This window comes from Ailuropoda melanoleuca, chromosome 17 (assembly GCF_002007445.2).
Source record: "Ailuropoda melanoleuca isolate Jingjing chromosome 17, ASM200744v2, whole genome shotgun sequence".
Classification (NCBI taxonomy): Eukaryota; Metazoa; Chordata; class Mammalia; order Carnivora; family Ursidae; genus Ailuropoda; species Ailuropoda melanoleuca.
The window spans coordinates 31,792,167-31,816,857 of record NC_048234.1 but is presented as its reverse complement, the minus strand read 5'-3'; the positions used below and the strand labels follow the sequence as shown (position 1 = coordinate 31,816,857).

The following is a 24,691-nucleotide window of genomic DNA, read 5'->3' as shown; positions in this document are numbered from 1 at the left end:
TTTAAGGAAACTTGGCTTCAGTGCCAACTATTGCTTCATATTTTCATATAAACATTAAAACTCAAATTAATTGATGTCAGTGTTGGTTCCTAACCAGTAACTCAGCACATCGTTGATATGTTAAAAACAAATCTTTGAAAGAGTTCAGCTCATGGCCTCTTGAAGCATCTTGATGTTTTATATGCTTCACTTCTTAGCAGGTTATCAAGTGTGTCTGCATAAGGCCAATTACACCATGATACCCAGAATGACCGTCTCTGTCCCAAATTATTGTCAGTATTGGAAGGAGAAAACAAGTCAAAATACTCCAGCATAAGTATCAGTGGAGTTTTGTTTGTATTTAGTTAAACCATCCCATATACCCATATTGAAATACATAGCATCTTGTATCTTTTAAATGTATTTGCAGTCCTTTCTAGCGTCCTTGAGAAATGCACAAGGATCTTCATTCTCATTTTATAGAAAAAGAAACTGACATCAGTACTTGCCATTAGAGCTTACCACGAATAAAGCATATTTTGTTTCTGACTCTTGTGTGCACGATTAAGTAAATCACCATTTTGCTTGACTTGGCATAGGATTTTTTACAGAGTTATTGTTTTCATACAAATCAGATAACTTTCTTATAACCACAATGGTTTATTACCCAGAAGGGCTTGGCTTGGCTTGTTAGGTAACAGAAAATTAGTAGATGTCCAAGAAGTATTAATTGAATGGACTTGGATGACCATTTTCTTTAGAGTGTTTTTCCTAAGTGTGTAAGTAAAGCTATGTTTTTGTTGGTCTTTTTTTCTTTATATGCTATTAATATGAATATTGTTAACCTTGCAGAATGGTCGATGTAGGGGGCCAAAGGTCAGAGAGAAGAAAATGGATACACTGCTTTGAAAATGTCACCTCTATCATGTTTCTAGTAGCGCTTAGTGAATATGATCAAGTTCTCGTGGAGTCGGACAATGAGGTGAGTGCTCTTTGGACAGGCAATGGATTATCATTTCAATATCTGATACAAATAAGAGGATGTAGGGTGTGAAACATGGGGTAAACTGATTTCATTGTTTTTTGACTACTGAGTTGGGGGTTATTTTAAATAATAAAGATAACCCTATGGTAGCACGTGGTATAATCAGAACAGTAAACTCTTTTGTCAGATGTATTAGCAGGTCTGTGTGTTGAGGTCTAATTAGACCCTATTTTATATGCTTAACACTGTGTAGACGCTCTGAAAATGAAAATAACATAGAAATCCCCAGGCTAACCCTCACGTCATTTTCTAGCCCTCTTCCTACAGGATGGAGCTGGGAGTGTTGCAGTGAGTCAGCCTGTTTTGTTTTCATTTTGTTTCAATCATTGTTTGTGTGTTGGGTGGGTCCCAAAGAGTACTCAAAACCTCTCTTGGCAAATGTGAGTGACTTTGCAGCTGGGCTCTAGATCAGTTCATTGTGGAGCCAAGAAGCGTCTTGGTGACGTGGCCGTTCTGCTCGTACAGACTTCTATAGGCTGTGGCATCATTTTGTCTCTACTAGAGAGATTGGAGAGTCGATTCACTATTGTCGTCTTCTCCCCATTACGTGAAAACCTAACAGATATAAATATGGATTTTGAGGATGATAAAGTCTCAATGATGAGAGTTGACTATGGAGGATAATACAGGGGCGTAGAAAACTCGCTTTGAGCTGGAGTTCAGTGTGTGTGTTGGGGGGAATGGAAAAGATGCCTGATAACCTGTTAAAGGCAGAAATTGCAGACAGACATGCCAGTAGTAAGTATCAAATATCGTTCTAATAGGATAGAAAACAAAGAGAAGGAAATGAGCTATCTCCAATAGCTGATTAAAATATAATCTGGCATATTAAAATATACTTTCAGTTCTATACATTTTTTGATATAGAGTAATTCTGGTTTCTGGTCCTTTTAAATATTTTCTTTTTCTGCAGGTATTAATATCTCTGTAAAAATACATGTCCAAGTTCTTTTGTATGCAGCGTTGATAAAGTTTGGGAACCGATATCCCATATAGAGCTGAGGTACCTGTTCATGCATATCAGAATCCTTCCAGGGCTACAAGTTATGTGGGCTTTTGAATCAAAGAACTTTGTAAGAATGTTTTATAAGCCATTTGCCCTCTGTAGTTGTAATGAAAAGTGCCCGCTAAGCAAGCTAAAATCTGTGACAATCAGTTACCAAAATTTAAGGTAGGCAATTACCATCAGAATTCAGCTCTAATCTGTTGGTATGTATTTCTGTCTTTATATCTGTGTTCATTTGTTGTTCTGTCATCCTTGCATGGAGTATTTTGAATATCGTGCATATCTGGGGAACAGAATAAGACATTTCTGCTATCTTTGAAAGTTGAATCAATATAGAAAATGTTTTGAGGGGGGCGCCTGGGTGGCACAGCGGTTAAGCGTCTGCCTTCGGCTCAGGGTGTGATCCTGGCGTTACGGGATCAAGCCCCACATCAGGCTCCTCCTCAATGAGCCTGCTTCTTCCTCTCCCACTCCCCCTGCTTGTGTTCCCTCTCTCGCTGGCTGTCTCTATCTCTGTCGAATAAATAAAATAAAAAATCTTTAAAAAAAAAGAAAATGTTTTGAGGGCTTGTCTACTGTGTGCTAGGTACCAGAGTATCTAAAGAGAAACGAAAATGGAACCTAAATTACCTTTGCCCAGAGGGACCTTATAAGAGATCCATCCTTTTGTTAGAATGGAGAGTATGGGGAGAGGAAGGCCTTAGTTATATAGGTCATGATCTCTCTGCTTTAATTTGCTGTCCAGTAAGATAAAATTTGAGACATTTATCAAAAGAACACGTAGTTTTATTTCTTATGTCACTGTTTATAGGTAGAGAAACGGAAGTGTTTATTGATACACATTTTATACAAGTATATTATGTCTATAAGACATATATAATGTGACTTAGTGCTCATTAATTTACCACTTGAAAATTTACAAAACAGAAAAGAAAGTCAGTTCCTTAGATAGCTCGTCATCTAATTCTGCATAAACCTAGTCCTTCAATTATCTGGACATCACAGATTATTTATCCCACTTTCACCCAACATTGCTTATGGATATCTGGTTTTAATGTAAAAATCTATTATTGTATATTAATTAGAATAAGATGACATTGTCTTGATCGGATATAACTAAAGTCTCAGTAACTTGCCATTCAATGGCATTACAGGCATCTAAAAATATTTTGCCAGTTCCGTGATTCCTACAAATTAAGATAATCTGTTATCTCTTTCATTAGGACTCCCAGATCACTTGTGAATATTTTTAAAGCCTACCTTCTAATTCTATGAGATAAAAGTCGTTCATGGTGCTCTTTTCTCAGACGTTAAGTCAAGCCTGTTGGTAATATTGCAGACAATCTTCAGCATAGTGAGAACAATGCTGCTTATTAATTACTTCATCTGTGTTGACCACAGCCATCACTGTTGGTAATTAGGGAACATCATCAAAAGTAGTTTTTAATGTCAGGTTGTAGTCACATTCTTTTTTTTTTTTTTTTTTCACTTGAACTAATATATGAAAATGCCATTGCCTCTCTGCTTCCTTAAATTATTAAGGAAATTCAGAACTATAGAATTCCACCTTCCCCAAATTTTCTGGTTTTGGTGAGACAAAACTGAAATAAGCTCTTGAAAACTTTTGTTCTTCGTTTTGAAATCTGATGGTCATCACTTCAATCCAAAGCAGACATTGTGGTACCTCCCTTGTATATATTTGTGGGAAACACTTGGAAATGGCTACTGACAGCCTTCCCTTTGGTCCCGGAGAACTCCGGGAAATGCGCTGCAGGCCACAGGCAAAAGCCCCTGAAGGACTTTGGATGATTGCTTCTGCTTTTCATATTTCTAAAACTTTGTGTTTTCATCTTCAAGGTTCTTATGTAGATCTGCTTTTGTCTTTCTAGATTCTCAGCCTTTCTAGGGTTTGGGAATTGAGTTTCTTTATCGTTTTTCTCCAGAGAGGGACGAATATCATCAAATAGAGTGAGACTGATTAGGATTGTCAAGCTGTGTTGATTTGCGCATTCCCTTTGCTGTAAATTTCCCTGTGATAACACAGTAGCACGGAGCCAAGTGCTCTACTGTCGTCCTTCCGTGCCTGTATTATGACCTCAGTGCCCCTGAAAGCCAGAGCACACATTGAGGCAGCCCCATAACACATTTATCAGCATGTATCCATACACTGTCTTTTAATCTTGATTTTTCTGATTTTCTGTTACATGAAATATCTGAGCACTAATACAACAATAATTTCTCAGACCTTGACTCAGGGGCTGTCTTACAGACTGTGCTCTTTAGAGAATCTCAGACTTAGGCCTTTTCTCCTCCACCTCCCTTCTGAATGTGCACTTCTAACTTAAATTAATCCTTTTGAAATGGTCACAACCCATTATGTCTTAGTTTTAATAAAACATCGAGATAGTTCGCACACCTCAAGCATTCCTTTGAACCAAGATAGATTCCCCAACACTGCTTTCCATCAACACTTATTCTTGAAACCTGATTCTTGGAGTGCCTCGGCTGATTTTAAAAATAAATAAATAAAAGGAGAGAATAGGCGTTTATAATATCTTAGCACTTTATGCCTGTTCAGAACTTTCTTAAATCATCACTTGTCTGCATCTCCCGTGGGGTCACCCCTGGGAGGTGAGAAGATCAGGTTTGTTGGTAATGCAGTCTAACAATGAAGATGACAAGAATGGAGAGATTAAGGCCCATGGTCAAGGTCACCCAGGGTCTAAACCCAGACCCTTTTAGACCACCTTGCTTCCCCATCCTTCACAGTGTCTTCCAGAAGTAAAAGACAAATTCGGAGGAAAAGCAAAGGGGGCTATTAACATATCCAAAAACATGAAGTCCCATGACAATCCTGCCTTTGCAAGAAGGAATTGAAAAACCCTCCTCTGCCTGTGTGTCCTTATTATACTCACAGATGACAGTAGACCAGCCAGAGATCCTTTACTGGTGGGTCATAGTTCCTGTATGGCTCATTTGATTTTGAACTATTTATTTATTTATTTATTTATTTATTTATTTATATTTTAAAGATTTTATTTATTTATTCGACAGAGATAGAGACAGCCAGCGAGAGAGGGGACACAAGCAGGGGGAGTGGGAGAGGAAAAGCAGGCTCATAGCAGAGGAGCCTGATGTAGGGCTCGATCCCACAACACCGGGATCACGCCCTGAGCCGAAGGCAGACGCTCAACCGCTGTGCCACCCAGGCGCCCCTGATTTTGAACTATTTATTTATTTATTAAGTTTGTTTGTCTGTCTGTCAGAGAGAGAGAGAGCACAAGCAGGGGGAGCGGCAGGCAGAGGGAGAGGGAAAAGCAGGCTCCCTGGGGTCATGATCTGAGCTGAAGGCAGCCACTTAACCGACTGAGCCACCCAGTTGTCCCTGATTTTGAACTATTACAAAACAAATAGTCTAAAATATGTATTTCCTTCTTATATTTCTCCTCTACTGGGTTTTGAAATGAATGCACTTTGAAGTTATTCGGCTAAAACCAAAGTCTGAACATTTTCCTTAAAAGCGTGAAACCTGTACTTTGTTCTGCTCTAAAAACTTCAAGTGAGTTTTGGGAATTTTCTTCATAGAACATTCAGCGTTGGTGAGGAAATGACTAAAAATTGAGAAAAAAAATTCCAACCCCTGAGGGAAGATCTATAGGAGATTTAGAAGTAGTTAAAGGCAAGAGCTGAGCTTACAACATCCACTCTCAGTTGGATTGGCCTTCACGTCCTGTATTGATCTTAAATTATGGAACCAGAAACTTCATCTTGCTCCGCAGCCTTTGGCATACTCGGCTCGGATTCATGGCCTGATTCCCAAGGATCTTCCTGAAAAATGTCCCACTTTTTCATATTTTTAACTCTTTTTCCCATTTCCTCATTTCTTTGTTCATTTTAAGCCACCTGTCTCTGTTTTAAACCCCTTCCCCTCCATCCTTCAGACTTTCTGCCTCCTCATTATCATACTCTCCACCTCTCTGCTCAGATGGCTTGAAGGAAGCTAGGAAGACGTTTTCTGATCACCATCTGTGAGTTCGAACCAGAGATCCACACTTGGTGCTGGTAAGGGCGCTGAAATCAGGAGTCAGGCACTTAATCGACTGAGCCACGCAGGGGCCCCTATGCAATATTCTTTGTAAGACGAATTATATTATATGAGAAAGGCAGATTGCCAAAGAGTAGTATATATGTAATGTAATCTGATTTCTATAATTCCATCATATAATTATTACAGGGAATGTTGTTAACCCTCCCCTCCCAAAAAAGAAAAGAATTTGGAAAATTTTCTACCATCCCCAGCATGTAAACAGTGATGCTCATTGTTGCTAGTCATAGTGTTACAAATAACAACTGAAACAATAATTTTTTTAAAAATAAAATAAGATTTGGGGTGCCTGGGTAGCTCATTTGTTAATCATTAGCTGCCTTCACCTTAGGTCATGATCCCAGGTTCCTGGGATCAAGCCCCACATGGGGCTCCCTGCTTAGCAGGGAGTCTGCTTCTCCCTCTGCCCCTCCCCCTGCTCATGCTCTCTCTCTTTCTCTCTCTCTCTCTCAAATACATAAATCTTTTTAAAAAATTAAAGTAAGATTTCAGATTGGAATTTTAGCTCTGCCATTTACCATCTCTGTCCATTTTTCTTCTGGATTATCATTTTTTTACTGATTTATATGAGTTCCGTATATTCTTTGAATGTGAGCCTTTGTCATATGCATTGCAAACATCTGCTTTGCAGATTGCCAATTGTTAATAGTGTCTTTTGATGAGCAAAAGTTGTGTTTATGAAAATTTCCCTTTATGGCTGTGTAGTAGCACATATGTGTCTACAAATAGGCGTACAAGATAGGATCAAGTAAATCACCTAAAAAGTCTGGATGGAAGGTCAGTAGGGAATGGAGGGAGAGATGATGAATTAAAATGCGAATTAAAATGCCAGTGACAGAATCAGGTACCTATCCTAGCAGTGGTTCACAGATGTAATCAAGCATCTCTTAGCAATAATAAAAGGAGGTCATTATGGCCCATTAGACGATTCATTTATCTTTAAAACAAGTTAGCTTCTCTCTGTACTGAGCTACTCCTGTACTTTCACAAGGAGATGCCATGGGAGGGAGGAAGTTCCATGCACAATAATATCCCTCCAGGAAACCAATAGTAGAATTCACAGGGCTGTCTCTAAGCCTCTCTCAGTGTACGTTGGTGCCGTAACATCAGAGCTGACCATGGGCCAGTACTGAGTGGTCTAAACACGCAGCTTGGTGTAAGAACAAGAGTGAGAAGAGCTAAGGAGGTGCATTTTGTTTTTAGAAACTATTTCAGTGATACAAGAGAGCATAAAATTCTAGAGAACTTACTTGCTTTAAATATTTATCTTCATAGAAATAAAATGATACAGATGCAATTAAAGACATTATATAACCTTGGAATCATTTCTCTCCTTCCCCAAAAGTCACTGGCTTCAAGTTGGCATTGTGCATATTTTTTCACTTTTTTACTACATGTGTATATGTCATTAAGCAATATGTAATATTGGATGCTTAGTGTTGTTCGTGATTATAAATTATATTTAGATGATTTCATTTTGCAATGTGTTTTTTTTCCTTCATTCAACATTGTTGTTGAGATTTTTTTTTATTAATTTTATTTTATTATATTATGTTAATCACCATACAGTACATCCCCTGATTCTGATGTAAAGTTTGATGCTTCATTAGTTGCGTATAACACCCAGTGCACCATGCCCTCCTTACTACCCATCACCAGTCTATCCCATTCCCCCACCCCCTCCCCTCTGAAGTCCTCAGTTTGTTTCTCATAGTCCATAGTCTCTCATGTTTCATTCCCCCTTCTGATTACCCCCCTTTTCTTTATCCCTTTCTTCCCCTACCGATCATCCTAGTTCTTATGTTCCATAGATGAGAGAAATCATATGATAATTGTCTTTCTCTGCTTGACTTATTTCACTTAGCATTATCTCCTCCAGTGCCGTCCATGTTGCAGCAAATGTTGAGAATTCGTTCTTTCTGATAGCTGAGTAATATTCCATTGTATATATGGACCACAGCTTCTTAATCCAGTCATCTGTTGAAGGGCATCTCGGCTCCTTCCATGATTTGGCTATTGTGGACAATGCAGCTATGAACATTGGGGTGCATATGGCCCTTCTCTTTACTACGTCTGTATCTTTGGGGTAAACACCCAGTAGTGCAATGGCTGGGTCATAGGGTAGTTCAATTTTTAACTTTTTAAGGGACCTCCACACTGTTTTCCAGAGTGGCTGTACCAACTTGCATTCCCACCAACAATGTAGGAGGGATCCCCTTTCTCCACATCCTCTCCAACAATTGTTGTTTCTTGCCTTGTCTATCTTTGCCATTCTAACTGGCGTAAGGTGGTATCTCAGTGTGGTTTTGATTTGAATTTCCCTGATGGCTAATGATTTTGAACATTTTTTCATGTGTCTGTTAGCCATTTGTATGTCTTCATTGGAAAAGTGTCTGTTCATATCTTCTGCCCATTTTATGATTTGTTTATTTGTTTCTCGTGTATTGAGTTTGAGAAGTTCTTTGTAGATCTTGGATACCAGTCCTTTATCTGTGGTGTCCTTTGCAAATATATTCTCCCATTCCGTGGGCTGTCTCTTAGTTTTTTTGACTGTTTCCTTGGCTGTGCAGAAGCTCTTTATCCTGATAAAGTCCCATAAGTTCATTTTATCTTTTATTTCTCTTGCCTTTGGAGATGTGTCGTGAAAAAGGTTGCTCTGGCCGATGTCATAGAAGTTGTTGCCTATGTTCTCCTCTAGAATTTTGATGGATTCCTGTCTCACATTGAGGTCTTTCATCCATTTGGAGTTTATTTTTGTGTATGGTGTGAGAGAGTGGTCAAGTTTCATTCTTTTGCATGTAGCTGTCCAATTTTCCCAGCACCATTTATTGAAGAGACTGTCTTTTTTCCACCGGATGTTTTTTCCTGCTTTATCAAAGATTAGTTGCCCAAAGAGCCGAGGGTCCATTTCTGGGTTCTCTATTCTGTTCCATTGGTCGATGTGTCTGTTTTTGTGCCAGTACCATGCTGTCTTTGAGATTTTTTTTTTTTAATATTGCTGCACATGGCATTAATTCACTTACTTAGACCACCATCTAGTTCCATCGTGTGACTATGCCCTACTGTGTTATACGTGCTTCTCAGCCAGCAAGGTGGTTTTCAGTGTGGGTTACCTTTTCCCACCCTTGCCTGTTCTCCCCCTCACTTCAACCCCCAATGGAGTTGTCCTTTTTTAATTGGCATATACACCTTCTAAATATATTCTGGTTATTATTGTTTGCCGGTTATACATATAAAAATTAGCTCTTAGTGCATGGCTTGTCTTTTTGCTTTGTTGCTTATGGAAGATCTTTAATCTTAATGTAGTCAGCTCACTCATTTCCTGTATTGGTTGTATTATTGTATTTTCTTCAGGAATATTTTTTCTTCCCCTAGAATATGAAGATATATCCTTTATTTTCTATTAAAAGTTACAAGATTTTACTTTCATAGTTTTTTTTTTTCTTCTTTTTTTCAAGGCGGGGCGGGTAGATGAGGGGCCGAGGGAGGTGGGGGGAGAGAGAGAGAGAGAGAATATCCCAAGCAGGCTCCATACTTAGCACAGAGCCAGAGGCGGGGCTCAGTCTCACAACCCTGAGATCATGACCTGAGCCAAAATCAAGAGTTGGGCGGACGTGTAACCGACTGAGCCACCAAGGCGCCCCTTCTTAGTTTTTCTACACACCTTAAGTGATTTTTGAGTATGACAGGGGGTAAGAATTTCATATTTTTTTGCTATATATCTGTTCAATTGATTCAGTGCCATTTATTGAATAGTAAATCCATCATCCATCTCTACTGACTTTTTTTTTACGTTTTTCTTTTTAATTGTGAAATATATACATACATATAAAGAAAAATACACAAATTCAGAATTATAGCACGATTCATTGCAAGGCGTCTGTGTGTCCAGCATCCCAGTCAGGAACCAATGCCAAGACCACAGAAGCCCTAGTAGTGCCCCTTCTCTAGCAGGTACCACTGTTCTTGAAGGGAGTCACTTCTTTGCTATTTTCTTTAGATTTAATCCTTAAATATGTATCCCTGAACCCTAAGTTAAATTTTTACTTGTGTTTAACTTTTATACAAAAGGAACCAAATGGTGTGTTTTTGAACTTTTATACAAACTTTTGTGTCTAGCTTCTTTTGCTCAAGATATACTTTGTAAGGTCTATACACTTTATATAGTTTATTCATTTATAATTCATTCATTGCCATGTAGTATTCTGTTGCGTGAAAATACCACTTTCCGTTTATCCATTCTACTGTTTATAGACTTTCCATGTGTTTGCAGTGTGGGGTTATTACAAATGCTATCTGAATATTCAGACAAACATCTCTTGGTGCACACAGGCACACATTTTTATCAGACATACCTAGGAGTAGAATCACAGGCACATTGGGAATACGTATCTTCAACGTTAGTAGATAAGGCAAGAGTATTTTCCGAAGTGAATGTACCAGTGTATACTCCCACTACTCACATCTGAAAGTTCCTTTTACTTGCCACTGTTTTTCAATTTAGCTCTTCTGGTGGCTAAAGACCTGAGCTATAGGCCTTGCATGCACCTGTTTCCTTGGGCATACCTTCACTCCTGGTGCCAAGCAGTGGTGGTTCACTAGAGCCCCATTCTCTCTGGCTCTCAGCTGCCACCTCCAGAATCAGCAGCTACCCCTGGGAAAAGAAGCCCCAAATCCTGGGGTCACTTCTCTAGACCTTTCCTTCCCCAGATCTTGGCCTGGTACTTCTTCCCTACTTTTCAGCTCTCTGACACCCTTAAGCAAATGTATTTTTTACTGTGTTATTTCTTCTGGTTGTCCTCCTTCCCATCAACATTAATGATACATGAGACACATGTCAAGTTTTACTACATCTGTGGTTCTTTCTCTGGGTTTTCTATTTGGTTGATCTGTTTACTACTCCTGTACCAATATAAAATTATCAAGTCACTAGTTTTGTCATAATCTTGATATTATCAAATCTTCCTACCTTGTTCTTCAGAATTTTCTTAGCTATTCTTGGTCACTGACTCTCACTCTTGTAAATTTTAATTTCATCTGATCAAATTCCAGAAAACAAATATGATTGGAATTTTAATAAACAGATAACTTTGAGGTTAGGCTTTCAACTTTGCAGTATTGAATTTTACCATCCATAAACAGGACAGGGTATAGCTCACCATTTATCATTTAAAACACTGCTCATGTCATTGTATGTGGTCAGTTTTTATGAATGTTCCACAGGTGCTTGAAATTGTGATTTCATATTTTTGGGTACAAGGTTCTATATTATGTCTATTAAAACAAACTTGTTAATTGAATTATTCAAATCTTCTAAATCCTTACTCATTTCTTGTCTGTTTGATTAATTACTGACAGTTACTTTTTTATTTTTATTACTTTATTTACATAGGCACATATAGAACAACATATAAATGATAAGTGTTCAGTGTGAGGAATTATCACAGAGTGAACACATCCATGTAAGTACTGTCTGCTACAAGGGATAGACATTATTAGTACCCCAGAAGCTCCCTTGTGCCCCTTTCCAATTATAGCTTCCCCCCAGGAGTAACTCTTATTTTGACTTCTAACACCATAGTTTTGCCTATTTTGAACTTAATATAAATGAAATTAAATGCATTCTCATGTGTCTACTTCTTGTATTCAAAATAACTTTTGTTAGATAAATTCATGTTGTTGTATGTCACTAAAGTCTTTCATTTTTATTACTTTATATCATTTAATTAAATGAATATACCACAGTGTGTCCATCCTATTTTTGATGGCCATCTGAGTGGTTTTGTCTTTGCAAGTGTTGTGAATAATGCTGCCATGACTATCCTTTTCATGTTTTTTGGCTTATGTGTGCCTGGTTTTCTGTCGGGTCAGAATAGAATGGATAATTCACAGTGACTGTATATGTTCACCTGTTGTGGATACCGCCTGTGTTCATTTTCTAGGGCTGCTGTAACAGATCACAGGCTTGGTGGGTTAAAAAATAGAAATTTGTTCTCACAGTTCCCGAGGCTGAGGCGCCAAGTCTAAAATCAAGGTATCCGCAGGGCCATGCTCACTCCGAAGGCTGTGGAGGAGAATCTCCCTTTTCTCTTCCTCTTTCGGGTTCTGTTAGCATTCCTTGTGGTTGCCTAGCTCAGCTCTCTTCATCTGTCTTCCCTTAGCCTTCTCCTCTCTATCCGTGTCTTCTCTTCTGTGCTCTCTTAGGAGGACACTTGTTGGATTTAGGGCCCACCCAGATAATCCAGGAGGATCTTATCTCAAAATCCTTAATATGTCTATAAAGACATTTTTTCCAAATAAGGTCACATTCACAGGTTCTGGAGGAAAGGGTGTGGACATACCTTTTTGGGGGTAACCATTCAACCCACTGTGCCGCCAGTTTGGGCTTTGGAAACAGTTTACACTTCCACCCACAGTATACGTGTGTTCTGCTTGGTCCATATTCTTACCAGCATACATACGGTGAGCTTTTAAGTTTCAGTCATTATATTGGGCGTGTAGTAGTGTCTCATTTTGGTGTGAATTTGCATTTCTCTAATTACAGTGAGATTGAATACTTTGTATATGTTTTTTACCATTGGATATCCTCTTCTTGAAGTGCCTGTTTGATTCCATTATCAGTTTTCTGTTGGTCTGCTTTTTAAAAAAAAACATTAATTTAGAGGTCTTTGTATATTCTTGATACAAATCCTTTGTAAGTTATCTATATTGCAAATAACTTCTGCCAGTCCATGATTTGCTTTTTTTACCACCTTAAATGATATCTCTTTTTTAAGGATTTTATTTATTTATTTTAGAGAGAGAGAGAGAATGCCAGCGGGGTGGGGGGGCAGAGGGGGTGGGAGAGGGAGAATCTCAGGCAGACTCTTCACTGAGCGAGGAACCCCACCCTGGGCTCAGTCTCACGACCTTGAGATCATGACCTGAGCCCAAACCAAGAATTGGATGCTTAACCGACTGAGCCATCCAGGCACCCCTTAAATGATATCTTTTGATGTGGCCAATTAATTGGTTTTTTAAGCTCTATCCTTTATATGTCCTCCTTAAGGAATCTTTCCCCCTAGTTGTAGTGCATAGCATTTATATTTTGGAAATGGCCATCTTAATGTGGTATTTGCTATAATTTTTTAGGTCTTGAATTATATTGCCTACATAATTTCACCTTTTTTATTTTGTCAATTCTAATTACACTTAGAAATAAAATACTAATATTAACACCAGCATTTTAACATTATAAAGGTAAATAACCACTACCATGTAATTTTTCCATGATCGTAACATCACTTGGGTAGGAATTACCCATTTATGTAGTTTGGGCACCTTGGAGAAAATGGAAATATATTAAACTTTTATTTTAAGGTATATGTTTCTTTTAGATAAATGCAAAAAAAAGCATAATATATGTAAAATAACAATGATATACATTGTATACTAAATATCAAGTTACCCTGCCAATCTTTTATCGTAAAAATATTTGTATAGCTTGATTGGCTCATAAAAGTCTTACAGATATGAATCCCTGAAAAGAAGAAAAAAAGAAGGAAAAAAATGTCCTCTGACTTTTCTGGGGGAAAAAAATAAAGCCAACTGAAAAGCCATGTGTGGGGTTTTTTTCCCCTCCCTCACTGACTGAGTTATTTTTAAAACCTCCCACTTCGGTTGTAAACTTGTCTACTTTAATTCCACACTTCTGTTTTTTATATTTGCAGATTTCATTATTATGTCCATGATAAGTTTGCAATTTGTATGTATTACTGATGAACAGTTCTGTCATCAAGAAGATGGGGTTTTTTTCTTTTTTTTTTCTTTAAGTCCAAGTGCTCTTTGCTGAAATAAAGCAGTTATGCAAGACCCAGACCGGAAGTGCCCGTGTCCTGCCTTTCGGTCTGGTGAGTCACAGAAGAGGCTGTGTTTTCCTAAGAGGTGGGGACCGAGCAGGAGGAAGGCAGTCAGCCGGTGGCAGCAGCAGAGAGCCAGGGCAGCACTGGGCAGACGACACATGCAGGAAGCGAGCTGAACAGGTTGTTACTAACTCGGGAGCGAAAGAGTATTTCGGGAGCCGTGTCTGTAGTGACAGAAGGTCTAGCCATGGAAAAAGTGGAAGAGATTAAATTGAGGGTTTTTTATTAACAGCTTATTGAGATATATAATTCATACACCATCCAGTTCGCCCTCTTAAAGTGAACACTTAAGTGGATTTTAGTATATTCATAGAATTATACAAATGTCACCACTATCTGATTGTTTTGTTTTGTTTTTTTTTTAAATACAAAACAGCCTTTATACTTCAGAGCAGTTTCAGGTTCACAGCAAAACTGAGTGGAAGATTTCCCATAGACCCTCTTCCCCCGCACGTGCATAGCCTCCCCCCCAGGGGATTTGTCATATTTATTTGTCACACTTGATACATTTGTTACAATTGATGACCCTACATTGACATGTGACATCATTCAAAGCCCATAGTTTCCTTCAGGGTTCACGCTTTCTATGGATTGTTGTACATTGTACATTGTATGGATTTTGACAAATACATAACACCATGTATTCACATTCTAGTAGACAGAATGGTGTCACGGCCCTGAAATCCTCTGTGCTCCGCCTATTCATTCCTCCGCCCTCCCTCCCTCCCTCCTACACTCTGGCAACCACGGATTTTTTACTGCCTCCAGAGTTTTGCCTTTTCCAGAATGACATAGAGTTGGAATCCTACAGTATGTAGCCTTTTCAGATTGGCTTCTGTCACTGCATTTAAGACATATCTGTTTTTTGTGGCTTGGTGGCGGGTTTCTTTTTAGTACTGAACAGTATTTCATTGGAGGGAACACACCACAGTGTGTTCATCTCTCCACCTGCGGAAGGACACCGTCGCCGCTTCCAGGTTTTGACAACTTTGAATAAAGCTGCTGACAACATCACGTGCAGGTTTTTGGGTGGACATAAGTTTTCATCTTCTTTGGGCACATACCAAGTTTGCAGGATTGTATAAGAGTATGTTTCATTTTGTAGGAACTGGTTCAGCTGTCTTTCCAAGTTCTGTGCCGTTTTGCCTTCCCACCAGTGAGTGCAAAGTGCTGCCTCTCGAATTTGCTGGTGTCTTTGCTCCAGACTTTGGCCATTCTAATAGATATGTAGTGATATCTCTTTGTTGTTTAAGTGTCATTTCTCTAATGTCCTATGTCGTAGAGCATTTTTGCATATATTTGTTATTTTGCATATCTTCTTTGGAGAGTTGTCTGTTCAGGTATTTGGCCCATTTTTAATCTGGTGGTTGGTTTGCTTATTGTTGAATTTTAAGAGTTCTTGGGTATTTTGGATAACAGTCCTTTATCAGTTCTGTTATTTGCAAGTAGTTTCTCCCAGTCTGTAGCTTGTCTTCTCATTACCTAGTCTTATTTTCTTGTAATGTCTTTGTTTTTGGTATTAGGGTAATGCTGTCTCGTAGAATAAGTTAGCATGTATCCCTCTGCTACTGGCTCATGGAAGAGACTATAGGTAATTGGTATAATGTCTTCTTTAAATGTTTGGTAGAATTCACGAGTGAATCCATCTGGGCCTGCTTTCTGATTTGGAAGGTCGTTAATTATTGATTCAGTTTCTTTACTAGATAGAAGCCAATTCAGATACTCTGTTTCTTCTTGTGTGAGTTTTGACAGATTCTGTCTTTCAAGGAATTGGTTTCATGTAGGTTATCAAATTTGTGGGCCTAGAATTGTCCATAGTATCCTTTCTTATCCTTTTAATATCCACGAGCTTTGTAGTGACGTCTTCTTTTGTTTCTGATACTGGCAATTTGTGTTCTCTCTTTTTTTCTTAGTTATCCCAGCCAGAAGTTAGGCTCTGATAAAACCCCAATAGTTTATACTCTGGTAAAATAATTTCCCTTGAGACCAGCCCTTATTAGGAAGAACAGAATGCTCTGGTGTATTTCATAATGGCTCCTTTTCCATCCCCTTATGACCATGTTCCCCCAGAGTCTTTAGTGCTCAGACTTACCCTCCAGCAATTTGTCAGTTACAATTTAGGGTTTCCTCCCCCTGCACTGGTCCCTGTGGAAGTTTTTTTTTTCTCATGGTTTCTGCTCCAGTAAGTTGTGGTTCTCTGTATTCACATGTCTCTCTCTCCAGTTCGTGGAATAGCAGTATGCCCCATGTCCTCACTTCTCTGATAGATCTAAGTAGAGTTACTGATTTTTCATTTTGTTCACCTTTTTTCTTCTTCTTAGGACTCAGTGGTGACTTCCAAGCTCCCTGCAGCATTGACTGGAAACAGGAAGTCACTCCTCTCTAATTTGAGGACATTATTATTATTACCCCAATTAAACACTGTTGCCATTATCATTCACTCTCCCTGCATTCTACAGCCACCCCAAACCACAGCCTTCAGCAACCACAATCTACTTTATGTCTCTATTAATTTGTCTGTTTTGGACAATTTATATAAATGAAATCATATAATATGTGGGCATTTGTGTTTATCCATGTGGTAGTATGTTTTAGTACTTCTTTTTTATGGCCAAGTAATATTCCATTGTGCGGATACACCATATTTTACTTATTCATTAATCAGTTGATGGACACTTGGGTGATCAAACTTTTTGGCTACTACAAATAACACTGCTGTGAATATTTATGGACAGTTTTTTCTGTGGACATATATTTTCCTTTCTTTTGGATATTCCTAGGAGTAAAATTTCTGAGTCATTTGGTAATTCGATAATTACATCTTGAAGAACTGTAAAACCATTTTCAATGTGACTGCACCATCTTGGAGTCCTACAGGTGATGTGTTAGGGTTCCACTTTCCATATCCTAACTAACACTTGTTATTGTCTCCCTTTTTTTGTTTTAGCCATTCTAGGGGTTGTCAAGTGGTATCTTACCGTGGTTTTGATTTCTCAGTTGATCAACAATGTTTTCATTTGCTTTATTGGCCACTTGTATATCTTCTTTTGAGAAATACCTATTAAAATCTTTTGGTTACTGTTAATATGCTTATTTCTCTTTTTATTGTTGAGTTGGGAGAATTCTTTATATATAATCAATACTAGACTCATCAGACTCATCAGAAATATGTTTACAAATATATTCTCCTATTCTGTGGGTTAACACTGTTTTAAAAGTATTCTTTGACACACAAAGGTTTTTAATTTTGATGAGTCCAATTCATCTGCTTTTTCTTTGGTTGCTTATGCTGTCAGTGTCATGCTTAAGAAATGTGCCTAATGTAAGGCTATGAATATTTACACCTATGTTTCCTTCTAGGAGTTTTGTGGTTTGGGCCCTTGCATTTTAGTGTATGATTTATTTTGAGGTAAGTTTTGTATATGATGTAAGGTAAAGACCCAACTTTATTTAATCTATTTATTGGCATGTGGAAGTTCAGTTGTCCCAGCATCATTTATTGAAAGATTCTTTTTTCCCCTTGAGATTCTTGGCACCCTTGTCAAAAAGCAGTTGACCATAAACATAAGCATTTATTTCTAGACTCTTTTTTTTTTTTTTAATTTATTTATTTGACAGAGACAGTGACAGCCAGCGAGAGAGGGAACACAAGCAGGGGGAGTGGGAGAGGAAGAAGCAGGCTCATAGCAGAGGAGCCTGATGTGGGGCTCGATCCCATAACGCCGGGATCACGCCCTGAGCCGAAGGCAGGCGCTTAACCGCTGTGCCACCCAGGCGCCCCTAGACTCTTGATTCTGTTTCATTGATGTGTAGGCCTGTCTTTAAGCCAGTATCACAGTGTCTTGAAGATCGTAGCTTTGTAGCAAGTTTTTGAAATTAGAAAGTGTGAGTCTTTCACCTTTGTTCTTCTTTTCAAGATGGTTTTGGCTAGTCTGGGTTCCTCGCATTTATTTCCATGTAAGTTTTAGGATCACCTTGTCTGTTCTTGCACACTCCCCCCAGAAAAATCTATCTGGGATTTGGCAGGGATGATGTTTAATATGTATATCAATTTGGGGAGTGTTGATATCTGAACACTTGACAAGAATGTGAACTGTGCTACTTTGGGGTCAAGTGCCTATCAGGTCTAGTTGGTTTATAGTGTTTTTCAAATTTTTCTTCTTCTTTTTTTAAGATTTTATTTATTTATTTTTTGTCAGAGAAGGAGAGAGCACGAGCACAAGCAGGGGGAGCAGCAGGCAGAGGGAGAGGCAGGCTCCCCGCTGAGCAAGGATCCAGATGCAGGACTCGATCTCAGGACCCTGGGATCCTGACCTGTGCCGAGGGCAGATGCTTAAGACTGAGCCACCTTGGCACCCCTGTTTTTCAAATCTTTCTGCTTGTTGTTCTGCCTGGTTGCTTCATGCATTATTGAAAGTCTTGAGCTGTTCAGTTTATTTCTCCCTTCAGTTTTGACAGAGTTTGCTGCATGTATTTTGGGTCTCTGCTTTTTAATGCTTATGTTTATAATAATTAGACTACTTGATGGATTTAATCTTCTTCATCATAAAGATGGGTGTAGTCTTCATTCTCTTTCTCTAGTAACAATTTTTGTCAGAAGGCTTATTTTGTCTGATATTAGTGTAGTTGCTCCAGCTCTTCATTTGGTTACTTTTGTACATGTCTTTTTCTGTCTTTAGACATCCAGTCCATTTTGCCTTTGAGTCTGAAGTGGGTCTCTTGTAGCCAACGTGTAGTTGGATCATGTTTTGTTTTGTTTTTTTCTTTTTTCATCCCTTCTGCTGATCTCTGCCTATTGATACTGAGTATTTTTGCTGCTGATCACAGCGGCTGTGGCTGGGAGGGCAGTTGGTTATTAGGGCTGTTGTGGAGCTGGGAAAGGGGGATGGGAATAGTGCAAGTTAAATACCCCAAAACTCACTATTCTCACCCGCATCGGCTATTTCTCTTAAACAAATGTTCTTCAGATTGTCTGAAGTATTTGGTTAATTTCAAAGTTCTAAAAAAGTTGATGATGACAGCTTTTTGCCAGTTTTCTCATTATTTTTGTGGCAGGGTGGATTTTTGGAGGTCCTTGCTCCATCGTCCATGTGTGCTTCTCTGAATTGAATTTTTAAGGTTATCTGACCATTCGATAATCATGGAAACACAGTTGATTTATGAAAGTGCTTTTTTTTTTTTTTTAAGCCTATTAGAATGGCTGAGATTCAAAGGAAAGATGGATGTAGAGAAACAGATACTCTTATATACTGCTGGAAGGAAGATAAATTGGCACAACCTGCCACTGGTATGGTAGTTTGTAAAAATCCTTTATGGTGCTTATACCCTTTGATCCAGTAATTCTGCTTCTGGGCATTTATGCTAATTGTTTAGTTGGTTATGGGTCCCAGTGATATGTAGAGAATAGTCCATCACAACATTGTGTATGGTTGTAATTTGAAAACAACGGAATTATCCAAGAGTAGGGGATTGGATAAAAAAAAATTCAGAGTACAGGTTTCTCCCAGTATCCGAAGTAGATCGTTCCTGTGAAACTGTTACTCGAGTTACTGGAATTGGGTTCTTGTGCTCAACAACAATAGAAACGCGGCCAGAGCTAAGAGTCAAAGGCACAGGCGAGGCCTTACTGGGGCTACAGCTGGAGCTGAAGGAGATACAGTGCCCACAGAGAATAGTTAGGTTGGCCTCCCTGAACAGAGGGGAAGCCCTGCTTATATAAAGTACCCTCCTCGGGACTGGCTGGCAGGGCCTCATCCTCATTGGTTGGAAGGCAACTCAGGCAGCTCATTGGTGCTTTTTGTAGCCAGGGGGCCTCTATTTTAAGTCCAGCTTGTATATGAGGCCACATCCTAGCTGCATTTTGATTGTGCTCCGCAAGAAAGGCGGTTTAACCATAGCCGCCAATAGACAGTGCCCCAGATGCACATTTTTTTTGTTTGGGGTTTGTTCCCATGGACCTTAACTGCCATATTCCCCACCTGAGAAATTTCATCCTTCTTATTCGTAAGGGGAACATGGATGGGGGAGGGGCTCATCTTCTGCATCTACTCCCTGCTTATTAGGGGCATAGACCCTGTCTATCGTTGGAGGTTAAGGAAATATCCTGCTCTCTGATCCCCAGTGGGTATGGGTTTGAATCCCTGTGCAAACATCAGCTTGGAATGGAGCTGTTGTAATGCAGAGGATACAAATTAAACAAGTAAGTTAAACAGGCAAGACCCAAAAGGTAACAGCAGAAAAATGGCCACTAAGGGCCCAAGGAAAGGCAAGAACCAAGTAACACTTGGCGGGTACCCCTTAATGGAGTCCCGGATGGTTTGAGCGGTAGGATTCTTAAAATTATGGAGCCAAGAGGTCTGTTGGAGACTGATGTTAGCCCTTTGTTCCACCTTTCCAGAAGCATTAATGTAGAAACAACAAGATGGATTTGCAATAGCACATAGTCCCCCTGGTTCAGCCAGTGAATCGTGTAAGGCTAATTTGTGATCTAAGAGCTCTTAGAACGCAGAGAGTCTAATAAGCTTCCATTGGTTGGCCTCAGGGGCCACAATTTTAGATTCATCACTAAGCCACCCTGATTCATTGAAAGAATACCCTTGCCTTTTCTAAAAATGTTTCAGAAGCCAAATGGCATAAAGCAAAGAAGCATTTACAATTTCTTAAAAGCAAAAAATCCTCTTCAGATGTCTTTCAGTTAGCAAAAACAGGTACGGGTGTAGTCTGTCATCAAAACAAAGTAGCATTGGGGCGCCTGGGTGGCGCAGTCGTTGAGCGTCTGCTTTCGGCTCAGGGCGTGATCCGGTATTCTGGGATCGAGTCCCACATCGGGCTCCTCCGCTGGGAGCCTGCTTCTTCCTCTCCCACTCCTCTGCTGTGTTCCCTCTCTCGCTGGCTGTCTCTCTGTCACATAAATAAATAAAATCTTAAAAAACAACAACAACAAAGTAGCATTAAGTGAACTTTGGATAGCAGGGGAGCTTGCATATCTAGAAAATAAAATGCTATTAGGTACTAAAATTGATAATATAGATGTATAATTATTAAAGAGAAAGTGGCCCCTTGTATTGATGTGAAGAAATGATTTTAAAATGTCATAGATAGCACAAGTCTAATTTTTAAAGATATAGAACACAGATATTTATTACTGACACATGAAAAAACATCTGGAAGGTTAGTTAACGTGCAACTGTTAGCAGGAATATCTCTGAACCGTTGGATTAAAGGCAGTTTTTTTTTTTCTTACATTTCATTTGTCTTCTCTGCATTTCTAATGTTTTTCATAAACATATATACTGTATAGACTAAAGAAATGATAGATGTTTTTAAAGTCAAATTAAGAAATCTTTTTTAGAATGTTTATCAACTAAAATCTGGTTAAGTAAAAATAAACCTTGGGCTGCTTTCTCTTTTCCTAATTGCTTTCAGAAGGGTAAGATGGGGATAAAGTGAGGAAAGAAATCGGTACAAATGACTTGTCAAAGCAGCTTAGCCATATTAGAAAACATCCATTTTCTGTCAACTTGCTGAAAATATCCTGAAAACTGAGACAGCCTTTAGAAATAATACAAATTAAGGAGTTCATTGAAATAAGGGAGACAGTTTTATGAGGCCAGGATTTATGTCAACGCTTGTTTGTTCATCTCCGTCGGAGCAAATCCAGAGGGTTAAAAGCCCAAAATAAATGAAAGTTCTGCATTGTCCACAGTCAAATAAATGCTGTGGGCTCAAAGCCAGAGGCATCTGGACCACTTTGGTGGCCAGATTGAACCAGTTGGGGGCTTTCTTGAACACCATCTGATTCTACCCCCCCCCTTTTATTTTCTGAAAAAGAGAAGAGTTTGTCTTTTGGTGGGGAATCTGCACCTTCTAAAGCTTAGGACCATTATCGGTGGCTTGGTTACTCTCTAGAGAATCAGCACACGTGATGGAACTCCAGGCACAGTCGTTCTAGGAGGTCCAGATCACATGAAATTGTCTTCAGAGGGATTAGAGTAAGAGTCAAGGGCATGAATAAGTAAGTGCCGGTCTCGTGTACCTTCTGTGGCCTCAGTTAAATCTGCTGCAGTGACATCTCCAACATGTTTTCACACATGAACCTATGAAGAAATGAATGAAAGCTGTATTCTTTTCTTTTCTTTCTTTCTTTTCTTTTCTTTTCTTTTCTTTCTTTTTTCTTTTTTTGGAATTGCCCATTCTTCTAATGGGAATCGTCACTTTAGGAAAGGAATAAGAGAACAGGGATTTCTTTGAAGGAGGAACACGGGCAGCTGCAATGTACAACTTCCAGACAGTGCCTGGAAAGGGAGTAGGGCAGTAAGGAGTGGGTTGGCTCTACCCATTTCAGGCTGGGTGATCTGGAAGAGGTTACTATCCCTGTGCCTTGCCTCCCTTTCAGTATTACAGCGAGGATATTATTTGTCTCAAAGTGTCACGGGGATTATTAGAATAGGTACTATCTAAACTTACTGGAGAACATCGAGATTCAGTAAGTGATAGTTCATGTTATCAATAATTTTAATGGTGAAGGAAATGCTGTTGTAACTTTCATTTCTAAACAATATTCTCTGTAGCTAATCCAGTCTTCCTCAAGAGAACTCTTTGATGTGACATTATGCCTTACAGCCAGAGAAATAGACTTAACTAGTATTTGTTCAATAAGATAAAAATAGGGGGAAATGTGTTATTTGCGCAAATGCTAAAAAACAAAGACGCTTTTGTTCAAGAAAAGTCCTTTCAGAATAATAGGAGGAAAAGGTTTTAAAATGCAAAACAGGGAACTGAAATCAATATGGCTTTTAAAATACAGCTACTCCTATTCATAACATATTTGTTATCTGCTTCCATGTTTTATTTATCATAGTGTTTGTATTAGTCATGACTTTGTGCTTGGAAAAGACAGAAATTCTTGCAAACTAATTCAAGCACATAGTGGCTCATGCACCCAGGAAGCAGCCTTAGAGGCTCTTTGATCCAGGGATGAGACTGGGGATCTCTTTCTCTGGTCAAACAGCCTGGAAACACATCTTCCCATTGTAGCAACCCAAGAAAAAAAGGAGTTTCCATTTTATGTGCAAATTGAAAATTTCAGGGGTGGGAGATGTGGTATATTGACCATCTCAGTGTGAATTAACGTTGACCCATGGTCAGAGGCATATTTTGTTTTCAGAAGACTAGAGGGCATGAAGGGGAACACACCTGGCAGAGAAAAACAGTAGCCACTATAACAGTGTTTTCCGACTACGGGTTTCAACACATCCCAGCCATTATTGGGTTGGGAATTCCATATGGTGAGGCCATGAGCTGCACCTTTAAAAAATTAAATAAAATTAGATTTAAATGAAATTGAATAGAAAAGATCAAAGGGTATCATAGAGAATTATTGTTTCATGAAACTCTTGTTTCCATTGTGTGTGTGTATGCATGTATGCATGTGTGTTTGGACTAAGTACAACATAAAGTGAATTTGTTCACGTGGGTCACGATTTTCAAAGGCTCCCAGTCTGCCCTGCGCAGTGCTTTCCCTGGTAAATGACTGCTCTCAACGGAAAGGTAGTCCGCTGTATACTGGGCTCTTACTCTGTGTTCCAACCTAGGCATCAAGAGGAACAGGGAGTGTGGGATAGCACCAGCTGGGGATGGGAAATAGTTGCCCCCCTACCCCCCCGCCCCGGCATCAGGGTTGGGTTTTTTGTTTTGTTTGTCTGGGGAATCTAGGGGCAGTTTTTTCCTTTCCCGTTCTGTGACTCAATTTGAGGTAGAAGTAATTATCAGAAATGGCTGCAGCCATAAATTCCGCTCCATTTGTACAGTCTAACATGAAAAATCTCTTTCATTAGCAGGGCTGGCTTCACAGGTGTGCAACCCTGTGCAGTCACATGGGGCCCCACGCGTGGCTCAATGCCCTCATGTCTCCATCTTAATTTTTGAACGTGGCCTCGCATTTTCATTTTGTACGGGGTCCTGCAAATTATGTAGCTGGTCCTTTCCACTAAACCGAGACATCAGTGGTTAGAATCCTTCTGCCTGCACCCAAAGAGCTGTGGCCATCCTTAGATCTCCCCTGTGCTTGTGGGGCACGTGACACCTACAGGAGGAATATATATCTTAAGTTCTCTGTTAAACTTCATTTCACCTGATGCCTCTTCGTTTTAATTCTCTTTTTTTTAAAAAAAAAAGCCACTGAACGTGCTCTTCCTGATTAATTTGCAGCTTGTTAATCTATACTGTAATTAGCAGCTGATTTCCTGCCTCACTTCCCCAACAGTGCCAGGCTGACATGCCCAATGAGGACGGTCAGAAACTAATCATTGAAGCCGTGGCAGCACAAACTTATGTTTAATGTATGCCCCATTTCTCCCCATCCCCTCACTGCCCCCGCATCCCTTAAATAGGCTGTCAGCTTACTAAAAGGGAAGAGACAGCATCGAATTTAAAAGAACTTGCACTTGGGTTATGTATTCATTAAACTGAGTTCCTAACATACAGTGTTCATCATACGCCAGCACTTCCTTCCCACCTCATCTTTGAGTTGTCCCTTGAACTGACTTAATGGCTAGACCCACCCCCTCCTGCCCCAACCCCCTGCTGAAAGCTACCCAGCTAATTAAAAACTATGGATGAACTGGGTGAAATAATGTTTTATTTTTCATGCCCTG

At 39.3% G+C, this 24,691-nt stretch overlaps 1 protein-coding gene across 1 annotated transcript in view; it reads left to right on the top strand.

The window, feature by feature from the left end:
* GNAQ (G protein subunit alpha q) overlaps positions 1-24,691 on the top strand; it is a 176,037-nt gene that overhangs the window by 96,828 nt on the left and 54,518 nt on the right. Inside the window, exon 4 of the mRNA XM_034647080.1 lies at positions 832-961. Coding sequence (XP_034502971.1) covers positions 832-961 — 130 coding nt within the window. The remainder of the gene's footprint in view (positions 1-831; positions 962-24,691) is intronic.